The sequence below is a fragment of the Oreochromis aureus genome, linkage group 7, assembly GCF_013358895.1.
Source record: "Oreochromis aureus strain Israel breed Guangdong linkage group 7, ZZ_aureus, whole genome shotgun sequence".
Lineage (NCBI taxonomy): Eukaryota > Metazoa > Chordata > Actinopteri > Cichliformes > Cichlidae > Oreochromis > Oreochromis aureus.
In genome coordinates, this window is record NC_052948.1 from 59,939,814 (window position 1) to 59,964,377 (window position 24,564).

At 39.5% G+C, this 24,564-nt stretch overlaps 1 protein-coding gene across 1 annotated transcript in view; it reads left to right on the forward strand.

Annotated features, from left to right (window-relative positions):
- Positions 1 to 24,564, forward strand: part of spon1b (spondin 1b) — a 107,584-nt gene that overhangs the window by 24,681 nt on the left and 58,339 nt on the right. Inside the window, exons 4-6 of the mRNA XM_031738308.2 lie at positions 4,248 to 4,321; positions 5,293 to 5,406; positions 6,206 to 6,354. Coding sequence (XP_031594168.1) covers positions 4,248 to 4,321; positions 5,293 to 5,406; positions 6,206 to 6,354 — 337 coding nt within the window. The remainder of the gene's footprint in view (positions 1 to 4,247; positions 4,322 to 5,292; positions 5,407 to 6,205; positions 6,355 to 24,564) is intronic.

Consider the following 24,564-nt stretch of genomic DNA (forward strand, 5'->3'; position numbering starts at 1 on the left):
CTTACATAATTAAAAATTGATTCCTGGTGCACCCAATGCGATTCATAATCGCTTATCTGCAAACTGTAACATAATTACTCTTCTACAAAACGATGTTTCGTCAAACGTTTAATAAAACAGAACAAGCACTGAATGGTTAATTCATATTTTTATGGATTCGCTCTCATCCTTGTCTATCAATTAACAGCTTCCTATTTGCAAACATAAATGCATCATTATGTAACTTGTGCCTTACATTTTATTGGATTGTTTCCTCCGCATACACAGTTTTTGCTTATAGGTGAGTAAATGCACAGAGTAGTACTAAACAGGATAATTGATTCTTTATTTTTTTCATGTTGAGTTTCCTCTCCTTGCTTCTGTGTTGTTTGTTATTGTTTTATTGAGCATTTATCATGCAGTGAAATGGATATTTTTGTATGAACAGTTGCACAGTTGTAGGTATTGGTTTTGCCACCTGGGGCTCTCCCCACATGAATCGAAACAGCATACCAAAGATTCAGCGGGGAGCGCCAACGAAAGCCTCCCAGAAGAAGAGTGAGCAGACATTAGAAGTATGATTAATAAGAAACCTGAAGAGAAGAGAGATGAAGGAAAAAGGAAATGCCAGACAGGAGTACAGAAGGCTGGAAAGTGTAGCAAAAATGCAGACTGTGTGCATCAGTGATTTTTTTTTTTCTTCATTTTTTTGCTTAAAGGTCAGCGGATGTGTAACCCATAAGTAAAACTTTCTCAGTAACAGAAATGTTCACTTCTGCAGTATTCACAAGTGCCAGTGTGGTGTTAAAATCATCTTTAAATGAGCTATACTATAGGAATAAGGCAGGCTGCCCCTAATTTCAAAAGGTGTTAAACACAACCTGCACAGAGGTGACGTAAAAACCTGCGAACAAAACCAAACCAAAGAAAAACAAGAGAAATGACAACTAGGAAGTTGAACTAAACTCAATGGGGAATGCAAAAATGAGAGGTAGTTCAGTAGACAGCCTATGGGGCTGGAGGGAACGGACAAAAAACACATTAGAAAAAGAAAGGTAATAAAGAAGAAGTGAATGCCCTAAACTTCAGAATAAAACTGGAAGTAGCCTGAAAGGGAGCCAAGAATGAACAAAGACCCAACATGGCAGACAAGAAAAGGGAAAAACCTTCAGCAACATAAAGGGAGAAAGAGACTGTTGATCATTAGAAAGGCCATAACATAATTGCTGCAGGAGTCCAGACTTAAAAGGTCACTCCCATCAAAAAAAAAAAATGTTTTATTCACGTAAAACGTATGACAAATACTGACACTATTGTGCCACCTCCCTGTAAGGCGTGTTGATAATTGTGGTATGCAAAGAACAGCAGAACTACACTTGTTAACAGCGTTTTGCATATAATTGTGCAGCATATACGTTGCAACAGTTCTAACCCGGTGCCTATAGTGTGTATTCTAGCATATAGCCCCTATTTGTACACTGCTGGAGTGTTGTATTTGGTAATCTTTGACTTTTTTAGGACCAGCGGGAAAAGCAGCAACAGTGTTACAACTTGTTTCCACCCACACATCTCTAGTGCTCTTTTCTGAGCTTGTACTGGCCTAAAATTGACAAAATTTCATAACTAAATTGAATAAACATGCAGACTTGATCGCACTGAAGATGTATGTCTAGTACAGGGAGGATATTATAAAGCAAGGCAAGTGTAGCTGGAGGCAAGTTAAAATGTATCTTTTCATATTACCTGATATATTGTTGTTTATACATTTAACCAACTGATAATTAATGCCATTCAAACTATTAAGACATTTACTTTAAATCTGTCAAGGGTGCCTAAATAATAGTCAGCATATTTCACTTTTGTTTTTCAATTTCATGCCCAGGCAGTCAACCCGTGTTGCAGGGTATATTGCACCATTCAGCCTGTGTAAGATTTATAGGAGCAATATAACCGATAACTCCTACTTAATATCGCCCGTCCCTCCTCTGTCTCCACCGTCACTGTTGTTCAGCTCACTTTCTTTCGGTTTATGTCTCTCTACAATATGAGGTGGAGTCGCTGTGAAATTCTTGCTACTGTGAGACAAAGACGGCTTTTAGGATAATAATGGGTGTACGCTGTGTAATTGCATAATATCTGCAGAATCTTAGGCTTCATGACTGAAGCTTGATTACCTCTGTGTGTAGGGGGGAAGCTTGTATAATTTCAGTCCCATAATGCACAATCAAGTTGGTTCATTTTCTCAGGACAATCTATGCAATCAACATGTGTTGCTTTTATGAGGTTCTTGATGTGTGGGATTTTTGGCCTTTGAAAATCATATTTGTGGGGCTGTGGGGGGATTTGAACACACACAAAACAACAACTTTTTTTTGTTTTTCTCAAATTCTGCACCACTCCTCTGAGTCTCTGTTGAAGCCTCGCTGGAGAGTACAACACTATCCCTGGTTAGGAAGAGGTTAATGCAAAGCAGTAACATACCGTCCATTCATGTTATGCTAGACATTTTTTTGGGGCATGATGAAAAGTGGCTGCATTTCGTGAGAAACGTTACGGATATCGAGCGGAAAAGTTAGAGGGAAAAAATCCAAATCCCCAAATTGAAACCTGAATACCTACCTAACAAGTAGATATGAAAACCAAGGCACTAAAATCAGACATTAAAGAAAATACCCACAAACTTAATACAAGTAATTACATTTTTATAATTTAAAAGCCTCCGCATCCAATTGACAGAATTTCCATTAAAATGTAGTCGTTCTGGGTTTTTTTTTAGTCAGAGAAAAAATATGAAGCTTATAACTTCTAACTAATCCAGTGATTTATTTTATGTGCAAGCAATACAAACATGAATTACTGAAAAAGCACTTCAAAGTCGCAGAACTCAAGATCATCAAGGCAGTTGTTTTTCCCTGTCCTTCAAAGTTTGACCAGGAAGATTTTCTGGTTTTCTGGCAGAGGAAGAAAATCAGAATTACTGTAGTCAAATATTTAAATCCAATTTGAAATTTGACATTGGTATTCATTACTCCGTACTTGTTAACAATGACCTGTTGTCAATAATATGCCTAATTATATATATTTTTTATTTATTTGCCTCTCAAGTCAAGGGTAGTGTGTCTTAAATGATGTGTCTCATCCTTTTTGGCAACTGGTTCCTACGAGTACATTTATTATATGTATGTAAAGCTGTTGATGAGCAAAACTATAGTGATTTATTTAATTATATATAATATTTATATAATATATAAACATTGTTTATTCAAATATCTGTTTGTCTGGAGAGAGATAATCAACCTTCTTATCCTCTCATAATAAACTACATAAAGCAGTTATGCCTCTTAAATGTTTGATATCTTTTTTGGCTTTTTCTGGCAAGTTATGCTCTTTAAAACTGTCTTGTGAATGATTCCAGTTAATCATCACCAAATGTCACTTGCAGGTTGTGTGTAAGCTTCCTTAACCATAACCATGTGCTGATCTGTTTAGCAAGTTTTATTGGGAAGAACAAGTTTATCAAGGATAAACCGTGTCTTAACTCTTAGTTTGCAAATGTAATGGCAAAAGCTTGGTGTTCATGATAGTCAATTTTTCTACTATGAAAAGCTGTACTAAATATATAAGAGCATAGGAATGTTTTCGAACTGTTGCAAATCTATTGCAAAAGTGTTGTAAGACCATCATGCCTTAGTGTTCCTCCAACAGTTTCTTCATCCTATTTTCCTGTCCTTTTTCTCAGAATTTCAATAGCAGTTCCAGAGCACACAGAGTTTTATCTGTGCAGTGTGAGTAATGCAGTTCATTTTTCCTGAAGAGAAATGTAAATAGTATTGGTAAAACAGCCTATTTTCACTGGGGGAGTTTCATTTTCAGCCAGTATTAGCTCATAAGTTAGAACCGGGCTTCATCTAAAATCCATGGAAAGATCTATATTCCTTCTCTGACTGTAATCCCTTCTCTCTCTTCTTCATGTCCATGGCCATGATTGCTCTGATACATTTCATATTGCAGCAGGATGATTGTATCATGGGGTTTGGAGAATAGGACGTTGTTCCTGTGAAAAGATGTGTACTCCCTGTCCAACCTCGGGGAGCCCATTACCCTCCCCCTTCCGCTGAAGATTAAATGGATCACGTAGTGGAAAAAACACTGTGGTCACCTATTAACCATCTAATACTCTTATTGCACTCCTCCTACTATCAAACTTTCTCTCCGTTTTCTTTCACTTTTCTTTGCCGTTCTCACTACATCTCTCTCTGTGTCTCCAGGGCGAGTATTGTCCAGAAGAGAGTCATCTATTTCCAGGATGAAGGCTCTCTCACCGTTCGACTGTGCGAGAAAGGTAATAACAGCTGCCCATCAAGTCTTTCTTTTAATCCTTGATTGCGTATCATATTGCTAGTGTCCCATGCTCTACGTGTAGTTTAACCCCCTCCGTCTTTGGAGCACATTACTTCCCTTTATTTCATACCATATTTAAAAAAATTTCAAACCAACAAAGCGAGCTGGGGAAAATTGTGAGGACAACAAATCCTGGATGTCATGGGAATTTAAATATTGCTTTCTATTTCACTGCAGAGCCCAGCCGTTGCTTTCATGCTACCTGTGATTTCATTGCAGAGAAAAATGGCACACTAGCTTCCTAAAGCTCACAGCCAGCCTGGTAAACACTGCGCTCTTGTGAGACAATAAGGCGACAGGACTCTCTAAGCTCTGATGCACACATTTATTGTACAATAAAAAAAAGAGCCTGGACGAGTGGTTTCTCAAACTTAATCTCAGGGGAATTTTACTTTCATAAAATCCTCCTTACCTCTCCGAAATCTAATTTTCCAGGCTATTATGCAAGCCAATCAAGCCGCCCTGTTTCAATTTGCTGACGTAAGTTAGGTGCCTTCAGTGTTGTGAGTCATCCTACTATAACTTAGATGTCAAGTGAGGCTTTCTTTTTTAATAATTTGGTGATTCATAAATATTCAAGAAATCCCCTTGACCTATCTTTGCAAAACATTGGTCTTGGGCAAAATCTGAATATTTATGAGTCTGAGTTAAAGCTAATGTGTCATTTTAATACCGGTTTATTCCGGGGATGTAATTTTGTGTCATTCTCAGTGATTCCAAATTGTCAGTCGCCAGGTAATTTATGCAGGTGTGCATTTATATCAAACGTTGCACGTCAGTGTGTCTGTTTGTTTACTCCAGAAATGTGTTTTTTAGGATTAATCAGGGCCCTGCGTCCCGATTAACCTTAAATTTTTACACCCGAGTGTCATTTTGTTTGTGCTGTCATGGTTGCATTCTGTCTCCTCGTAGAGGGTGAAGCTACGCAAGCTCCTGCCATTGAGTGCTGTGCCTGTGGAACTGCCAAGTACAGACTCACCTTTTATGGAAACTGGTCAGAGAAAGTACATCCTAAAGATTATCCAAGTGAGTTCAGCTTCTCACCATCTTCTGACTGATGCATAAATGTACACAGTGCACTCTGGTACCTGTAAATGATCTGTAGGTCTGCATGAAAAATGTATAAAAGTATTGTAAGATGGCAGCGTAATGATAGAAACGGTGAAAGGACCAGCTTAGATAAAAAGTCTCTTTGTTTAAATGACGGCTCTATAAAAAACCTGTTTGATAATTTGTGCCTATTGACATTTTTTTAAGTTCACTACAGCTCACAGTAAATAAATAAATGAATAAATCGGTGGAAGGTGCTGGGTTCGAATCCAGTTTACATGTTCTGCTTGTTAAAAATCTCTTTTAGCTAGTTAGGTAGAATTAGCACTGTCTTCATCTTGATGTCTGAAATGTGGTTGATGTGTAGCCCAGATGGCAGCCATTGAGGATATGAAGTGTATAGCATTCCAAACTCAGCTTTAGGATATGCTTGCCTTATACAATCAAAACTTGGCAAGTGTAAGTACGCTGGTATAGACACAACAATCAAGTCTGTGTTCTATGAAGGTTTAGATGACATATATCTATATATTATTTGGTTTATAAAGGTTTCCTCATGGTAAATGATGAGATTTCACTAAGTCACTATATACAGTCCAACACATAACGCCTGTACAAGTGTAACTTAACCAGTTCTGGTAACTTCTGGTAACTGAAACTGCTAGTAGAAATAAATTAAAGATGTTAAACATGAGCACAGAGTCAGGATGAATGAATAATCATGTTGTCATAAGCTTCAGTGAGTTACGAGTGTTCGTGACTTCCTGTATTGTAGGACGTGCCAACCACTGGTCAGCTCTGATTGGTGCATCCCACTCCAGAAGTTACGTGCTGTGGGAGTACGGAGGCTATGCCAGTGAGGGAGTCCGTCAGGTGGCTGAGTTTGGCTCCCCCATCAAGATGGAAGAAGAGATTCGACAGAAGGTAGGATTACCATCAGACGGATTCCCTGTGGGTTCTCACCCTCTCTGTTTTTGAAGTGTCAGTCTTATTTTCATATCTTTTCATATGATCCTTTCCTGTCATGTTGGATTAAAAGTTCTAGTGGCACGACACATCAAAAGTATAAATAAAAACCACCAATTTTAGACCATAACAGTGTATATATGTATATGGTATAATCATCATTTGAGGCGGTTAGGCTGCCCTGCCATTTTTCGAGGGCTTTTACAACATACTGTGAGATTAATGACAGGTTGCTCGAAGAACAAGCTGAAATATTGCTCCCACACACCAACATACACGCTGAGCAAACACACGTTTTCAAAGCTGCTGCTGATGAACGTGCAGCACCACAGTGACACTCCCATCTCCACATCATGTCTCGGCATTATTATCTCTGATCTTTCTGCTTATTAAACCAGATGCATATTGACAGCTTTTAATGCTAGCCACTGCATGAAATCAGATTCCTTTGGTAAACATCAGCAAACTTCCTTTGAGTGAACTATGCCTTTAGGGGATCGGATATTTTTGGAAGGCATTCACTGGATAGCACACTGGGAGGACGAGCTGTTGTCTCAGCTCTTCTTCTTCGTGTGTGAGTGTGTGTGTGGTAAAACTGAAACATAGTGCAGACAGAGAAGAGTGCATAACAGGACACAGCTGACAGGTTTGCTTGAGCATACGTGTGTGTGTATGTGTGTGTGTGTGTGTAACCCAAATGCTTGGATGTCTGTCAATATAATATATAATTTCCTATACGCTGGACTACCAAAAGGCATGTTTTCGTATATTTATGTACTGCAATTCTTAAAGGAACAGTGATTTTTACATCTTGGGATTAGTCCCAGCAACTGTAAGGTGACGTGGAAGGATTCAACTACAAATTGCATAGCTTCATCCTGAATTAGAATTCACCCTGCCGTCTATAAATGAGATGACTCCATTCATTCACTTGGAGTTTACTTGCTGCGATACGTGTCTGAGAACTGCATTTCTCAGACATTTATAATCAGCACAAGACCTTATTTTTATCCTCAATTTTTCCATTCATCATGTAAAATCTTAAATGGATGAATTTGTGAATAAAGGGTTCTGAAAACCAGCCTATAAAAGTCAAAATCTTTACCCGATCATATACAGACCAGATCATATTCAGTCTTGTTTTTAGATTTTTTAGTTTCCGTTCTGATGACTCGTGCTTGTGTCTCTGCAGTCCACAGTGTTTCTGCTCTGTTGTGTCAAAACAATGATTCAGCTTTGATTTAGTAAAGTATAGCTGAAATGTAGAAAAAGGGTAGTGTTTAGAAAAAAAGACTTAAATCAACTTCTTTTCTCAAAAATCAGGGGCTCCGTGGCTACAGCAGCAAAATTAAGCAAAACGTTGTGAATAAAATGTAGTGTTTTGGAAGTTAGACTGTTGAGTTCCTCAAGGGTTCCTCACCCCGAGCCTGGTTCTGCTGGAGGTTTCTTCCTGTTTAAAGGGAGGTTTTCCCTCCCACTGTTGCCAAAGTGCTTGCTGATAGGCGGTCATATGATTGTTGGGTTCTTCTCTGTATGTATGGTTGTAGGGTATATCGTACAATATAAAGCGCCTTCAGGTGAATGTTGTTGTGATTGGGTGCTGTATAAATAAATTGAATTGAAATTAAGTGGAATCTTAGAATAAAGATTGGTGATAGTGGCTGGACCGCCTTGAGTCTAGGTACTGGTGGTTTTTGAGTAAACAGATAGCTAATGGAGACTTTAGAGGAGATGCCTGGAGTGAGCGAGAGTGACAGGTCACAATGAATTTAAAAAACATTGATCAGTAAACAAGAATATTGATGTTAAAATTTTAGAAGAGATGAAACCTCATGGAAAAACAGAGGTGAAAGAAGAAATGGTGATACGGGATATTCTTCTCTACGAGGAATGGAGATCAAACTTAATTAAAAACAAATGCAAAAGTGTTTGATGAGTCCTTCTGCCTTACATGCTGGGACATTAAGGGTATTATTAGTCACAGGCTTTCAAGAGCAAGAGAAAAGCAAAAGCTGAGTTCTTTGTATCTTATAACGTCAATAAAATCAAATCATCTCGCTGCATCCCCCGCAGCGGTCCATCGACCACTCCTGGATAAACGAGTGCAGCAGCAGGTTGGGTCGTTGTAAGGCACTAACAGTAACAAAGCCCGAAGGCTCCCTTGCAGCATCCTGCAAGTGCTGCACCGCCAGTCCAGATTAATTCTTCTTACCATGAAATTCCATTTAAGCTCCTGGTACAAGTAACTGTTGTGTTGGCTACACAGGTAGATAACTGCTGCTGAATGTAAAGATTTAAAGTGGATTGCATGTGGTGGAAATCTGATACATTTGATTCTGACCCTGTTCTGTTTTTTATTTTTTATTTTGGTTGGGGAATATAGCCTCAGTTGCAGCGTCATTTGCCAATAATCATTATGCAGTAACAGAGAATGAGAAAATAGGATTAAAGTTTTATGAATATAACTTTATGTAATTATAACTAAAGTGCATTAAAGTTACATAAGCAATCGCGCTCTAAGGAGAATAGCAGGAGCCCATCGTTCTCTGTCCAGCACCACTACTATGAACACAATGCCCTTTCTTCCCTTTGCCTGCAATGCAGGTGTGACTGTTTAGGAATTTTGTGAAGGCTTCTCTTCACAAAAAACGAATTAATAAATACAATTTTTAAATAATACAATGATATAGTTCTAGTTTATTTCAGCCGTTTCTTTTATTAATTCCTGTCTCCCCGTTTGCTTTCCAGAAATATAGAAGGAGCAAAGAGCTGATTTGTAAGACCTGATAATAGGATATTTCCAAACTTTAGGGAAATGTCAAGCTGAATTTTCAGGTCTAAAGCACAGAATCACACGATGTACTGTGGAAACAAAATAAGGTTATAATAAACAGATGTCATAACAGGTAGACTGGGGAAAAATAAAATGATGTCAGTGATTGCACATGGCAAAAATAATTGACTGCATTAAAAGAGCCTATTTTGCTGTATACCACTGTAACACTTTATAATGTGCATTTATTTTACACAGAAATATTCAGTATAAATAGTATAAGCTCTCTTGTCCATCTCTCAAAAGAACTGGCAGTCATTTCAGTTTACAAAAAGTTTCAGTTTTGCCACCACATTAACATTAATGTTCAGTATGTTAGTGTGTTATAAAACTGTGATTACTGCGATAGAAGATTAAAATGCACTGTCTTCTGATTAAAACGTTACATTAATGTTGCTCATGTGAACTGCTTTGACCTAAAGTATATGGATGTCTCTCCGTGTTTTCTTTCTGCCTCACACTGTTTCTGTGGGCACTGATAGGTGCGTCCTGGCCATTTGCGAGGGAACAATAGCGTGGTGCTGGTGGGCTGTCAGTGTGGTGTGTGCCTGTCAGTTTAGGTTTGGGCTGTTGTGTGGAGACATTATAAGCTGACAGACAGCCCTAACTCCTCTCTTGGCTGGCTCTGTCTGTCTCTGGGGCTAATAACCACCCTGAGACAATGAAAACTTCAGCCTGTCTCATGGCAGAATGAGATGGCTTGATTGTGTACTGTAGACTGGAATGTTAGCTATTGAGCTGTTGGATGAAACAGCCCGATTGTACACTGGAATGTCAGCTATTGAGTTGCTGGACTTTGTACCAAGTCTTAAAAACTTTTTCTAATATGTCCATGATTCAAAAGGTTGTTTTTTTTGTTTTTTTCATCGGTACAGTACATGTGAAAATGTACTGTAGACCTGCAGTGTTTCTGGTGTGTAGTCTTTAAATGTGCTAGGCTGGCTTATTTTTATTTATCTAATATTTTTATATTCATATCCGTTAAGATGCACTAAACCTATGACATATATAAGTTAAAAAAATGTAAATACAGTATCAACTTAGTAGTTCAAAAATAGAAAAAATAAAAATAGTCATATACAGTAAGACTAAGGATTTCCAATATATAATAATTGCAATAGTAATGTATACTAGTAAACTTAATAACATGGTATAAATCTATGGACATTGTGTGTCATTTGGTTTCTGTAACTTTGTCTCTCATTTCTAAAGAGTTTAAAAGATCTGTAGAGTTATTTGGAGGAACAGATACTAAATGTAAGGTGCGTTTATTTACAGTGTTAACACAAACCTGACATTTACGCTTGGATTTTAAGTGTTTCCATACTTGTGTTATATAATTCAGTGAATTCAGAAATACATTATCAACATTTTCTCTATTTTGCCTTCCCCAAATGATGACTTGCTTTTGTTAGCTGGTCTTTCAAGCATGCAGCGGTTGAAGTTGCAGTGTGTTTGTTGGCTGTCCATGGTCCATATCATCATCCTGTTTGAAAGCTACTTTTGCACTGTTTTGGACTGGCAGCCTGTCAGTCGTATCCTGCTTCTCATCCAGTGTCAGCTTGGATAGCTGAGACAGAGCGGCTACACTACTTCAATAAGTGGCCGTGAAACGGAGATTTATGTATTGTACATTATTTAAAATTGTCCACAATATGTACTGAATTCCAAGTGTCTGTTTCTGGTTTTGCTTTTTGCTTTTTCAGCATCGCAAACCTAAATCTGAAGTGCTATAAACAGCAAATCATCAGCAAATGATCAGGATCTGCTACAGTTTTTGTTTTTTTGAAAACTTCCAACGCTCTCATTTATATGTGCACTGACGAAGATGAATTTTTATGTTGTTTTAAATGCACCTACTGACTGCCTTAAAATAGCAGCTTGAAATGTGTTTTGATGTTACACTGACGTGTAAGAGGGAGAATGGCACCTCTTTCATGTTGCTCTTTTGTTGTTGTACTTTGCTTGAGGTTGTCGATTCGCTAGTTTTTGATCATAAGCCAAGTCAGCCCATTTTTACACCGGCTAGAGATGTTGATGAAAAGGGAGAACATCTGCTTTACTCAGCTTGGAACAAAATTTTGTAATACTGGCGTGTACTATGCATGTTAAACTGCAGATAAGTGTGAATGACATTTTTCCTTCTTTTCAGTTTGAAAGCACGATTTCATATTCTAATAATATCCTAAAGATAAACGGTAGAGAGTAAATTGCTATGGACAGTAAACTGATGATTTTGAGTTTGTTGCATGAGCTCTGCATTCTTGGCCCCTCAACAATCCTGGCCTTTATTGACATGACACCATCACACAGTTGCTGCAAATTTCTCAGCTGCACATCCAGGACGTAATCTTCCACCTAATCCCAGAGGTGCTCTATTGAATAGAGATCTGGTGACTGTGGAAGCCATTTGAATACAGTGACCTAATTGTCCAAAGAACCAGTTTGAGATGATTTGAGCTTTGTGACATGGCACATTATCCTGCTTGAAGCTGCAATCAGAAGATGTGTACACAGTGGTGATTACGGGATGAACATGGTCAGGAACAACACTCAGGTAGACTGTGGTGTTTAAACAAACCTCAGTTGGTGATAAGGGGCACCAACAAACAACCTAAACCATTGAAACAAAGCAGGATTGATCAGCGTTTTCATGTCATTTATGCTAAATTCAGACCATACCATCTGAATGTTGAAGCAGAAATCAAGACTCAACTTAAAGCTCATTTTTAGGCAGGTTTTTCTACTAGTGCCAGATTTTTTAATGTGGTCATCAGGCACATAGCTTTGGCTGTTTGGACAGTCCCACCCACCTCCTATCTAAACCTTCTGTTTGTGATGGGCAGCAAATCAAAATAGAGTCAAATTAATGGGAGGGACAAGATGAATAAAGATTTATTCTGCACGGTGAATCATTATTAGGTACAGTCTAATAATAATAAACAAATATACATATATATATACATACATATATATATATATATATATATATATATATATAGATATATGTATATATGGCAAGCACCCCCTTTTAAAGCACTGGAATCCTGTAATTGTAAAGTCATGCAGCAACACGTGTATTACCAACAGTTCACCTTGCACTGCTTTATTGAAATTAGCCTCTTACCGGTTTGTGTTTGTTCTTGAAAAATGTGCTTGGTACCAAAATACCAATACCACACAGGGCCCCTTGCTTTGTTAGTTTAAGCTGGGTTATATATAGCTGGGTATCTGTTTCAAAAATATATATTAGTTAACTTTCCAAGGTTTCAGGCACAAGAAAAGTAAAACACAGATACACACATAACACTTTTTTTTTTTTCAATTCGCTGGGGCATTAAGGTTCAGACTGGGTGAACATCGAAGTGGCTGCTGTAAAGGTGGGAAGCCGACATGGGTCAGTAATCCCTGTCTTAGCTGAGAATCCCAACCATCCAGAGGAGCAATCAGCTGTGGTGATGTGTGGACAAAGCCTTAAGACCAACCTCTCCATCGCAGCGCCAGCCAATGCTCCCCATCTAACAAACGCCTAAGCCCGGCACAAGACAAGCAGACTGGCAGACAGAGACACAGACAGGACGGGGAGGGGAGATGAGACCTCAGAGCTCTCACCGTGATGATGTACCTACAAGCCAGAACATCTCTGCCAGAAAGGTGCTGCAGCACACTGCAAGAAGATGTCATATACTGTATTAGAAAGTAATGAAATGAGATTTAATAACCTATTGAAAGTTAAACACAGGGTTTTCTGTACATAAATATTTAGATGCTAAATATGATGTTGACAGAGCCGTGTGTGTCGCATTACAAAAGAGTGAACAGCTGTGACATTTTTTCACAAGGCCTCTGCGTTCATTAAAGACATGACTTACAACAGTCCTCTCCTGCTTGGTCAAGCTGAACTTGCCGATCATGCTGTCCGTCCTCCTCCTGCACCTGGCATCCACTCCTGTTTGCATGAATGCCCAACAGGCGCAGCCCAACATGCATGAGCCTGTGGAAAATTTGAGATAACACTTTGTAAAGCTTCAGGCACAGATCTGCTCATATCACAGTGCACATAGAGCATTATATCGCATGCCAGTTTGGAAAATAAGTGGAATGTAAGCAACAGATTTAAACATGCCAGTATCCTCAAGTGCTGTTGGCAGTTTACTGAAGTTAATAAGCTGCAGATCTTTTATAGGACCTGTAATCCTACGACTACACTCAGGTAGAGTTTAAAGGATTTTATTCTCATTTTTTAAAATTGCCACTCCATTGTTTGTTTAATCAGTATCATTAGCGATATTAGGATATATTTAATGCAAGTTGAAGGAATTTAATTGGTAAAACATGCTAATCACCATAAGGCAGTTCCACAGCACAATGTGTGATACAGATGTGCGTATAACTACATTTTACCTGGTCCGACTACTTGTGTTGTGAATGTTTGTTGTGATTAATGCATTGAATTAGAACACTTTCACAAAACCTGCTGCCTACATTACAAACGATGCAATCTGGGAACCCATTATCTGTCACCTGCTGACTTTGCTTCTGGGGACGCTGGACAATATTTCAGGGCTTTTGGTGTGGCAAACACATATCTGACTACATGTTGCTGGCACTCTCTGACTGTTAGTGAATGCAGAAACATTTTTTAAAGCTAAATAGTTAACCATTCCCTCTTTTGCATTTCACACAGACTGTTTATGTGGATGCAACATACTCAAAGGTGATTTACAAAATGCTTCTTAGACTACAACACGAAATAAGAAATGTTGAAGTATAAAAGAATCATATGTTCATATGTTGATAGATGGTTATCAGGATCATCAAAATGCAATTCACCTGGAAAAATGTGAAATTCCTGAAATTCAGGGGTGTTGTGCTCCTGTCAGCTGTTGTATCATTTTAGCTGTAAAGCACAGATGCAGTGTTTGCTTTGGAGTGATGATGGGAACATGGAATCTCTGGGCTTTGTGAGGGCTTGGGCTTGTTTAAAGCTCGATGGGATTGAGATCTGGAGACTAGGTTAGCACCTTGTGCTTTTTGTTGATTTTTCTTATTCATAAATTAACCAGCAAATTTCCACTGTGATGGGGTATGTTATCCTACTGGGAGAGCTCATTGCTAAGGGGAAGTGCCACTATAATGACAACATGCTCTGCTTATGCTGGCTACAGACATTAGGTGAGGAATGAGGTCTGCAATAAACTTTAGGTGTCTGGATGTCACTTTCAAGGGCCCAAGTTTTCACAGCAGAACATGGCATTGTAATGAGATAATGCATATCCATTTTGGGGTTTCTAGAGGGCTGGAAGCGGGATTCACCCTTATTATGGGCGAACACAGCGACGACCTGTGCAGACTCCAGGAAAATATGCAAACTCCACACAGGCCCCAGCGAGCCACTGGGTTTGGACCTCCTTACTGTCAGGCAAGAGTGATAATCACTGCACAGTGTAATCCCATGTCAGGTAGTTTTAATCTGATCAGTGTGTGTTTTTAATGTTGATGTTTCGCTTATGGTTTGGCTGTTTAAATCCTTTTTAAAGATGTGGAATCCTCTTAGTGGCAAGTTGTATGGGGCAGCTTATTAAATTAGCTACAAATTCTTGATCATCCACAAATGATTCCTAAATAACCTTTGGTGCCACCACTGCGAGGAGGTGATACCATATGGAGGGTTTTTTCTTTTGAATCTATATAGTATGCTAATTGTCTGTTTTTTACTTTAGTGAACTAAAGTGAAAGTCATGAATGTCAGCAGGTTAAGAGCAGACAAGTATGAGAGGTTTTTGTACCTTTGGGACCCAAAAGTATGTTTTAATGTCACCACTCTCCAACTCAAGAAACAAAATTACACGGCGCATCTAATTATTGATTGGTTTCAAATGTCACATGAGGGAGAGAGTTTATAACGATCACATGAATGGAGGTTGTAAAATGTGGAGTGCTGCTGGCCAGGGATTACGTTCTCATCCTCTTTAATGCCACAGCTAACGATAGAGGACACACAAAAAAACTGCAGCTACCTGATTATTACTTCCACTGAAATGCCACGTACTCTCAACCAGCTGTGATCACGTCAAGATCAGACAGAGAAATGTCAAGAGCTGCTGGCCAACAAGAAATCTGTATCAACTTTAAAATGAAGAAGTGTGATCACGGGCCCAGTCGGTCACATTTTAATTACCTTAATTTAGTTCTTTGCCTTAATGGTGATTTGATTTGTACACACCAACTTATCTCTGAAAGGATTTGTGAATCGCAATCTTCTTCTTTCCGCATGCATTGCTCAGCAAGCGCTTGGGGGCACTGCATGTTATGACTACAGCTGTTGTTGTGGAAACCATTTTTTTGTGTGTTCTTTAAAAAGTTGTTCAGCTTTTAGCACTGTAGGCAGCAGTCAGAATGCACATTTTTTTATTTTAAAACAGGGACACAAAGGAGGCAGGGGTATAAAGAGAGGTGGACAGAGGTGGTCACAGACACAGGTTTTCGCTCCAAACGTTGCCCTGAGCCATAGCCCTGACCATTTACTGCCCTGAGCTACTACCTATCAGACCTCCCTGGGGAAAACTGCATCTGATATTTCCTCTGTACAAAGTGACGCTTTTAAAATCTCACTTTCACAAAAAGTTTGAAATGTGTCACAGTGACCTCTGTGCCACAGAGGATGGTCATGGCAAGAGGTTTGTGGCTTTCTGCTGCTAGTCTGAACCTGTTTTCATTATTTCATTTCCTTAGATATTAATAAAGGTAATTTCTGTTTTTCCCTTTCCCTCTTAAAAGTGGACAAACTGTAGTTCCTTAAGTTACTTATGTTATACTTTTATATTCTGTCTCGCTTTTTGTTTCTCTTTGCAGTTTCTTTTTCGTCCACTTCGTTCAAAATTTCATTATTTAATTTTTTTCATCCATCCTTGAAACATGTCAGGAAATTTTATACTTTTTTTGACAGTTCAATTTAAATACAATTTACATTTTTTAGTATCAGTTTACAAAAACAGTGATCTCATGGTGCTTTAGATTGGAGGGTAAAAGTCTTATGAAAAGAGCATGGTGACTGTCACAAGGAAGAACTCCCTTTTAACAGGAAGAGACCTCTGGCAAAACCAGGATCAGAGAGGGTGAAAAGTTGGGATGGAGTGGGGGAAAGGGAACGCTGACCCGCTGTAAAAGGTTACTTTTTTCCTTTGCTATTTTTCAGCTTTTCCAGCTCTTATTTTACAAGTCCGACCTCACAAGTACTGCTGTTGTGTATCAAGTGAGATAAAACTTAGCTGATCAAAATTAGCAGGCTTAAAAGAATAAAAAAACTTAAGAAAAGTTGTTTGTACAAAGGGTAACAAAGGCCATTAGATGTTGTTCACAAAGCAACCATGGGACCCCAAATCTGTCAAGAGACTGACGACCATTTTTCAAGAAATCTAGGAACAAAAGCTGTTGTTAATTTATGATTGGGTCATAGACTTGGTTCAAATAAATAATTTAAATATTTTTTATTTTGGGGAATTAAAATGTTTTAAGCCATTTTTATGTGTTAGTTTCTTTTCCATGTCCCAGTTGCCAGTCTTGGTGACCGGTGACCGGGACTCCGTTCCTGGCCGCCGCCCGGCACACAATACACCCAACCCCTAAGGCCTGCGGGTTGGTGGCAGAAATGAGCTTTCTCCAAAGGGTGGCTGGCCTCTCCCTTAGAGATAGGGTGAGTTCAGCCATCTGGGAGGGGCTCAGAGTAGAGCAGCTGCCCCTCCACATCGAAAGGAGTCAGTTGAGGTGGTTCAAGCATCTGACAAGGATGCCTCCTGGGCGCCTCCTGGGTGAGGTGTTCCGGGCATGTCCCACCGAGAGGAGGCCCCGGGGCAGACCTAGGACACGCTGGAGAGATTATATCTCTCGGCTGGCCTGGGAACACCTTGGTGTTCCCCCGGACAAGCTAGAGGAGGTGGCTGGGAGAGGGAGGTCTGGGCTTCTCTGTTTAGGAACTCTGTTTAGCAGTCTACAGATTTTGTGTTGGAGATGCATTATAGTATGACAGTAAAGTCCAAACTATTTCCAGACCACGGACAACTATCCATCTATAAAAGTGAAGGTAATATGCTAACCTGCTCTATAGCCAGTCCACAGTGGTAGTGCAGAGCTAGAGGAAAACGACCCAGCAGCCAAACAGTGTAATATAACAGTAACAACCAAAGCTTCACTTTCAACAGGTAAGAGAAGCAGAGCTGCACAGGTTTGAACATTGTAGAGGAAATGTTGCCCTTTTCTGCAGTAGAATTGTTGCTACTATCTTTCTGCTGCCTCTCACCAATGTTGCTGTCGGCTCTGTGGTAGAATTCAATACATAACGTCAAAGTGAAAAAGATGTCACATAATGAGCAGTGTAGCAAATGAATTTCTAGAGGAACTAAAGAAGTTAATTAATTATCAGTTGTTTTTTTTCATGTAGCGTATTTATTTACAAAGGGTAATCTCAATGTTCCTGGAACAGGCCATAACCTTAAATTTGAATGTCATCTTTTAGTTGAATAAACTCAAAAAGGCTTTGTGGCTTCCTATTTTCATTCTATTTTCTCAGCTTGTCTTTTTTTATAATGTTACTGTTTCTTCTTGGGGTTTTTTGCTTCCTTTCTCGCCCGTTCATTTTCTTCAAACACCTCACTGCCTAACTGACTGGCATCCCCTCCCAAACACCCAAAAATGTTTTCCTTTTGCTCATGCTCTTATGAGCATGATCAATCAATCAAAGGCATATGCCACATTCCTTTTATGCAAAGCACACAGCATTTACGTGCAATAAAATGTGCTATACAAATACAATTCCCATCCAGTGTTATATCGGTTTTCCAGTTTCTTCACATTCTCATCCTAATGTCAGTTCTTTTTTTTCTTGCTTCTTCCTTTCTCTGTAATCTCATAGTGTTTGCATTATCTCTCCCTGCTTTGAAGGTCCTTATTTCAGAGAGAATGTCAGAGAAAGAGGGTGGAGGGTGAGATGAAGATGAATAGACAGAGAAGGAGAAGAGGACCAAGAACTCCATCCTTCACTTTCCTCTCTCCGCAAAACACTTCACAGGAAATTGCTACAGACGTGCCACTAGACAGAAGGACAGATAGGCAGGCAGGCACGCACACACACACACACAAAACCACTCCCTACATCTTTATTGCTTCCCATAGAAGTCAGGAGCGCACCGCTGAATAAAGAGAGACAACGCAAGGCGCTGGGAGAGTGCTCCAAAGCCCTCCCGCCATTCCTTTCTTGTCGCTGACATCTGTCACATTTAGAGGCGAGGAAGTAATGCTAAGTGATGTACTTTCTCTGCATGTTCACAAACCGTCGCTGCTTTCCGAAATGTTTTGTCAACTCGTCACAGCATCTAAACTCCATTGAGAAAACTGTCTTTTGGCTCTGCTCAAAAGGCCTCAGCGGGGAAATGAAAGCTCTCACCTGTGAGGGTACCACGCAAACACTCACATGTGAGGGTAAGTAGTTGTTGTAAATACACGGCGTCTGTTTCACATTGGTGGTCCTTTTGGGGAAACGGGTGATAGGCAGCTTGTCAAGCCTTCCAGGTACAGCATTTCTTGATAGAGACGTTGGATAATTCAGTTTTTATCACAAGATTGTTTTTCATTGTAGTATGACTCTCACCTTGATGTCTCTTGGTGTCTTGGACGAATTTGCACTGCTGCCATACACCACACTGGTAATTCACACATTTTCTCTGCCTCCAGGCAGCTTCTGTTTTTAATCAGATACATATCATCCTCAGTAAAATACAACTAGAATATATTCTCCTTTTAGCCCCAGTACTGCTGCTCTAGAGAAAACAATGCTTAGCTTGTGTATTTTTTTTATAGTTTAGACATTTTATTTCACGCACTTTATCCACTGCACCCCTCATGCATGTTTGTGCTGTATGTGCTCTTTACTGGGTGTTGGGGTGATTTGACAGCAGGTTACTATGAAGGGTGTTGTCAGCTGCACTATATTTGGACTTCATTTGTCTGTGAGAGCAGGAGGAGGCTGGAAAAATGAGAGACGGCTCAACCCAGTGTTGGCTGTATGTGTGTCTGTGTGTGTGTGACTTTTCCTCTGCATGTATCTTGATTTGTGAACTCGTGGGAGTAATATTATGGATCTTGCATTGGGTTTGTTAAGTTAGAGAGCAGCTGATAACAATATGACGCACACACAGATGCACAAATCGTGTTCACAGAGTCAGTCCTGGGGGATTTTTGAAAAGCTTTTGGCGGCTGACAGACAGACAGCGTCTCTCAACTGGCTCTAATTGGCTGAGAGTTCCAGGAGGGAGACAACTGGACGAATGAAGTGGAGGACGGTGACAGGCAAGACACATCCTCCCTAGTTTTAAAAATTATTTCATGTCAATCTCACTCATGCATCAGTGTGTAATACCAATTAATGACTGCATCTGGCATCTCTCGTCTTTTGTTTCCTCCTTATACTGACTGTGGAATAATCTCGTTAATATTAAACACAGATCCTTGTCTTCGTAGCGAGGAGCTGGCTTCTTCGAGGTAGCTTGGCATGTGAAGTGAATGAGAGGATGAGAACAGTGTTTCCTTTATCAGTGTGTTTCCTTCAGAAAGCACAATCTGAGACAGAGAGACATTTTTTTTAAACTTGTAATTTGTTTTTACTTTAAAAACGTTCATAAGTTTGGAGGAAGTCGTTTATTAAAAGCCTCCTTTTTGTATCAGCTGATTCATTTTAAATCTAATATTTTAGTTTGGCAGAGACTTGATTTCCTTGTGCGGCACATATTATATGCTTGCTAAAGAGACAGTGCCGACTTTGTCTGACAGATTACTTTAAGGCAGGTAACAAAAACAGTAACAAAAACTACATTTTAAAAGAACTATAATTATAACTGTACACCAACCTTTGAATGTCAAGCAGCAATCAATCCCTAAACACTGACCAATAAGGCCAACATGAAAGTGCATCAAATCAACACCTATTGACTGTCTGTGAAGGTTCTCAGTCATCCAGGTCATCGTAGTCTAAGGAGCTTGCAAAGAAAAGCATCTGGACTTTCACCTCTCACCTGAGAAATTTCTTCAGTTCTAAGAGCAAATGGTGGAGAGTCCCAGATTTTAAGCACTATGGGAGTGTCCCCCAAGAGGGTCATGGGCCCCCTATTGATCCTCTACCTAATCACATGAGCCAAGGTGTAAAAATGGGTGTGAAAATGGGTATTGACTGCAATCCCAAAAAGTTGATTTTGTTCATTTTACTTAGTGTTTTCTGTGGGAGAAACGACCCGATCCTTGGGGTGGACTAATTTTTGAGGCAGCATGTTTTGGGGTTTGAAAGCCACAGAGATGCAGTATTTAGAGAAAATGTGTCTCAGCTGTTTCGATACTCCTGACACATACGGGATCACTAAGGTGGACCGACACATCAAGTTCACCATGGAGGATATATGAAAAATGACAGGCTAGCATTCTTAGACTGTGAGATTTCCACTGTGAGATTTTTATATTGCAGATTTCCTGCAATATAAAAATGCTCAAGTTAACCCTGCAGAAAAGACTTTCTAGAGTCTAGGACACAAATACAGTTTTGGTCAGTTTGAGCTAATTTCCCCCTTCTCAACGACTGTAGCGTGTGATCTTTCAGGCTTAAAATTACATGCGCTGCCGATTCGATTAACTCGTGTGCTTATCAAACCTGCCAGATGTCCACTAGACCTCACTTCTACTAATTTGAGTCACTGACCTGGACTCTAACCATTGAAAAGTCGATCAAAGACAAATGCAAATAAATAATTTGCATTTTTTAAAAATACTTTCCTCTCTGATTGAGCCAAACTGATTTACCATTTGGTCTGTAACAGTCTATAGACTGTTCCCTGCCCATTACATCACATCTCTGCTGGTGTGTTGTTTTGAAATGACAACACTTTATTCATTTATAAATATATGACAGTGCCCTGTGTCTTATGGATACATGGGCCTCTCTTTGCACTTGTAAAGATGTACTCAGTCCCTCACCTGTCTTGAAATTGTCTATATTCAACACAAGCTGTACTTTTTTTCTGTCACTCATCTATCTCAATGGTAAAAATACACTTTGTACATCTACAACATCTCTGAAGTAAGACCCAATTGCAGCCTCCAGGTGTAAGTTTTTTTAAGTTTCAGAGCTGCACAGTGAGTAATAAATCTTCGTTCATTTAGTGCTACTGTAGTTGCAGCCCTTTCAGACATTTATCAAAACTCTAACGCATTTATTCAGTTTACTGTCCTCCACCCACAAGCGTGCACGTTATAGCACCTCAGTTGAAACTTGCTGAGTTCACAGCAACACTCTTAAGTGTAAATTGTAACAAAAGAAATCGAATCACAAGCTCTGTTATATTCTTCCCAATGTTCTGTGTAGTAAACAAATGTTGGTACAAACTTGAGAGAATTAAAAAAATTCAGTTACAGCTACTCAAGCAAAATGTGCTGCAGTTATATTTAACATGTGGGCTATCAACAATACTGTGATTTAAACTGGCCGTGTTTTATCTGTGTAGGTGGGATGTAATTATGTGTTTTTGAATACGCGAAAACATCAATGTGTTTGCATGCTGATTTTAGCATTTAGCTCAAGCTACAGCTGTGCCTAAGTACGCCCTCATAGTTACTCGTGCGGTTTTAAGCTCTTGGACTGAAACATGCTCTGTGCCTAAATTGAATTCTGGTGTCAGGTATAGATCCTTCTACCCCCCCAGAGGACGAGACCAATTCAAACTTGAAAAGGCAAATGCAGACTTTCACTAACAGCACTGGGCAGAACTCCAGAGACAGCTGGACTCTCTGACATGAGATATTTCTCACCTTCATCCCCTTTTGATATAAAGCGGGACACATCAGCTAGCCCAGTGAACATTAATGTCCAGTTTATGGACATCAGCACCCCGATTTGAGGCATTAAAATTCACTTTCCACTTCCTGCCATATGGAGATTCTGACATGAAAGCTGTTAGTCAGCCTTTCAAAAACCTTTAATGCAGAATCCAGAGACTCCCTGAGACAAATAAAGTTTAGACTATGTAATCCAAATGGGATTTTATAGCATAGTTATTAGCAGCAGTCATCAAAGAAGGTTTACAATTACATTCTAGTGTTAGGCAGGATGACGACGACGCTCATAGCACATCTCATGCCTCTGTCTGTCTTTCATCTTGCGTTGAAAGGCTTTAATGCTTCTCTTTGCAGTGGGACTTCATTTAAGCTCAACGCTCAGATGCACTTGGGGAATTTTCGCGTTCACAGGTCTCTGCTGTAACATATCCTCTTTACTGTGGAGATGACTGCTGGCTCTAAAGGGCCCTTTATTCTGCAGTTTTCCCACATTTTAATTCTTTAATGTTTTTTGCGACACTTCAACTGTCTGTTGAATTATTTCCTATCAAATGTGATATGTCACAGTGTTCTTTTTTTTTTTAAATATACAGTATGTGATCCCTATAAATGAGTGATCTTTTTAAAGGCCACATTGAAATTCAGTCTGTAAAGATAATGTGACAGCAGAGCCGAATGGATAATCCAGTGATGTATAAATGATGAATTAGATTAATAGAATTGTGGTTGTAATAACGTGTGCCTGGTCATAAATGTTTAATAAGGTATTTCAAAATGCACAGCGCTGACAGAAACCGGTGTCCCCGATGGATTGTTTTTACTCAGGGCTAAAGATCCCCTGTCAGCAAATCAATGGAGGAGATTGAGGCTGTGGCGAGACAGTTTGTTAGGCTGCCTGGCACCTCAGGGCCTGTCTTGTCCTTGGTATGTCTTACTTTGTTTTATTTTGTTTGGTCATTTTATTTCTCTGTCAGGGTTTCTTTTCCCTTTTTCAGAAGAAAAGGGAGGGGTGGTAAAGGGATTTTACCTAAGCCTCACTGGAACGGAAAAGGCTGAAAATGAGAGCGAGAGGAGAGCAAAGGGCATTGAGTGTTCCAAAATCTGCCATTCAAATGATGATAAATCCACAAAACTTACACAACAGAAGTGCAAACCAAAAGCAGAGCTGTGTTTTAATGTTGTGTCTTTTATTGCAGTTCTAAGAATGCAAAACTGTTCACACTGAACACATCACATAAAACCTCCCTGAAGTTCTCCAGTAAATGTCTGAGAGGACCCCATGTACAACTGGAGTATGAAGATTATGCTGCATGGTTTGAATTTCTTGATGTGACTGAAATCTTAGAAGCATTAAAAAAGATTTGGGCCTATAGTGACAAATGTGTAGCTGTTGGGGACTTGAATCTTTTCAAAAAGACAAAAAGCAAAGGATCGCTTTGTCGACACCTAACAAGCAAATTGTGTTTTTCCTTCCTGCTTTTGCCTTTTGTCCCCCCTTTCTGATTGTATGCACCATTCTCATTGGTTCTCTTGTTCCCATATGGCTTTATAGTCCTGTTCCCTTTGTGCTTCGTCCACACCAAACGTTGTTTTTCTGGATTTCTGGACATTTTTGTGAGTTATGAAAAGCTTGCCTTTTGGTCGGTGTCCTTGCCTTCAGTGTTCTGTGTTTGGGCTTTCATTTTGACATGCACATAACCTGTTAATTGTTTTCTTGACCTTATCAAAGTAGTACTGACTGCTTGTTGGTTGAGTGCAGATGGCTTAATACAAAGTCACTGACAACATATTGCTTAACACAAGTAGATGATTTTGATTGGCTATTCCCTTTAAAAAAAAAAAACAGCCTCAATGATGTCACCGTTCACTTTGAGTACTTTTTTTAACCTTCTAATAATGGGAGTAATCCACATCCCTTGCTGCAGTAGTTTTTAATTTGCCTGCAGTTTCTACCTGATTTGTCCTCTTGTACTCCAGCTGTCATAAACCAGACGCAAAAAGGTCTGAGTCTACTTTAATTGCTACTCTGTCCTAGTAGCAATAAGTTTTACAAGCCGTGGAGGGTGAGTGGCTGACTTTCTTCTAGGGGTTGAGCACAGCCTCAAGGTGGTTTCAAACTTTTTGTGAAGTGAATTTTATCTGCGGTTTCATCAAGCTATCAGAAGATTGCCTCCCAGGGTGCAGGAATGAAGTCTCTGGCTGACTGTTGAACCAGACGCAGGAAGAGCAATGCTGATTCTGTGGAGCAGCTGTTTTCCCTCCAGCCCCCTAAGTAAAAACCCAGCACCCCCCAACCCACCCGACCCCAAGTATTTGATTATTGGACTTAAACCATTTTGTCCGCAGTGTCTCACAACAGCAGACAACCATTATGTCCTTTAAGTACGGCCAAAGTGAGAGCTGTGTCTGCTCAACATTAAGTCCTACTACGAGCCTAGATTTTGTGCTTTAGTTTAAATATT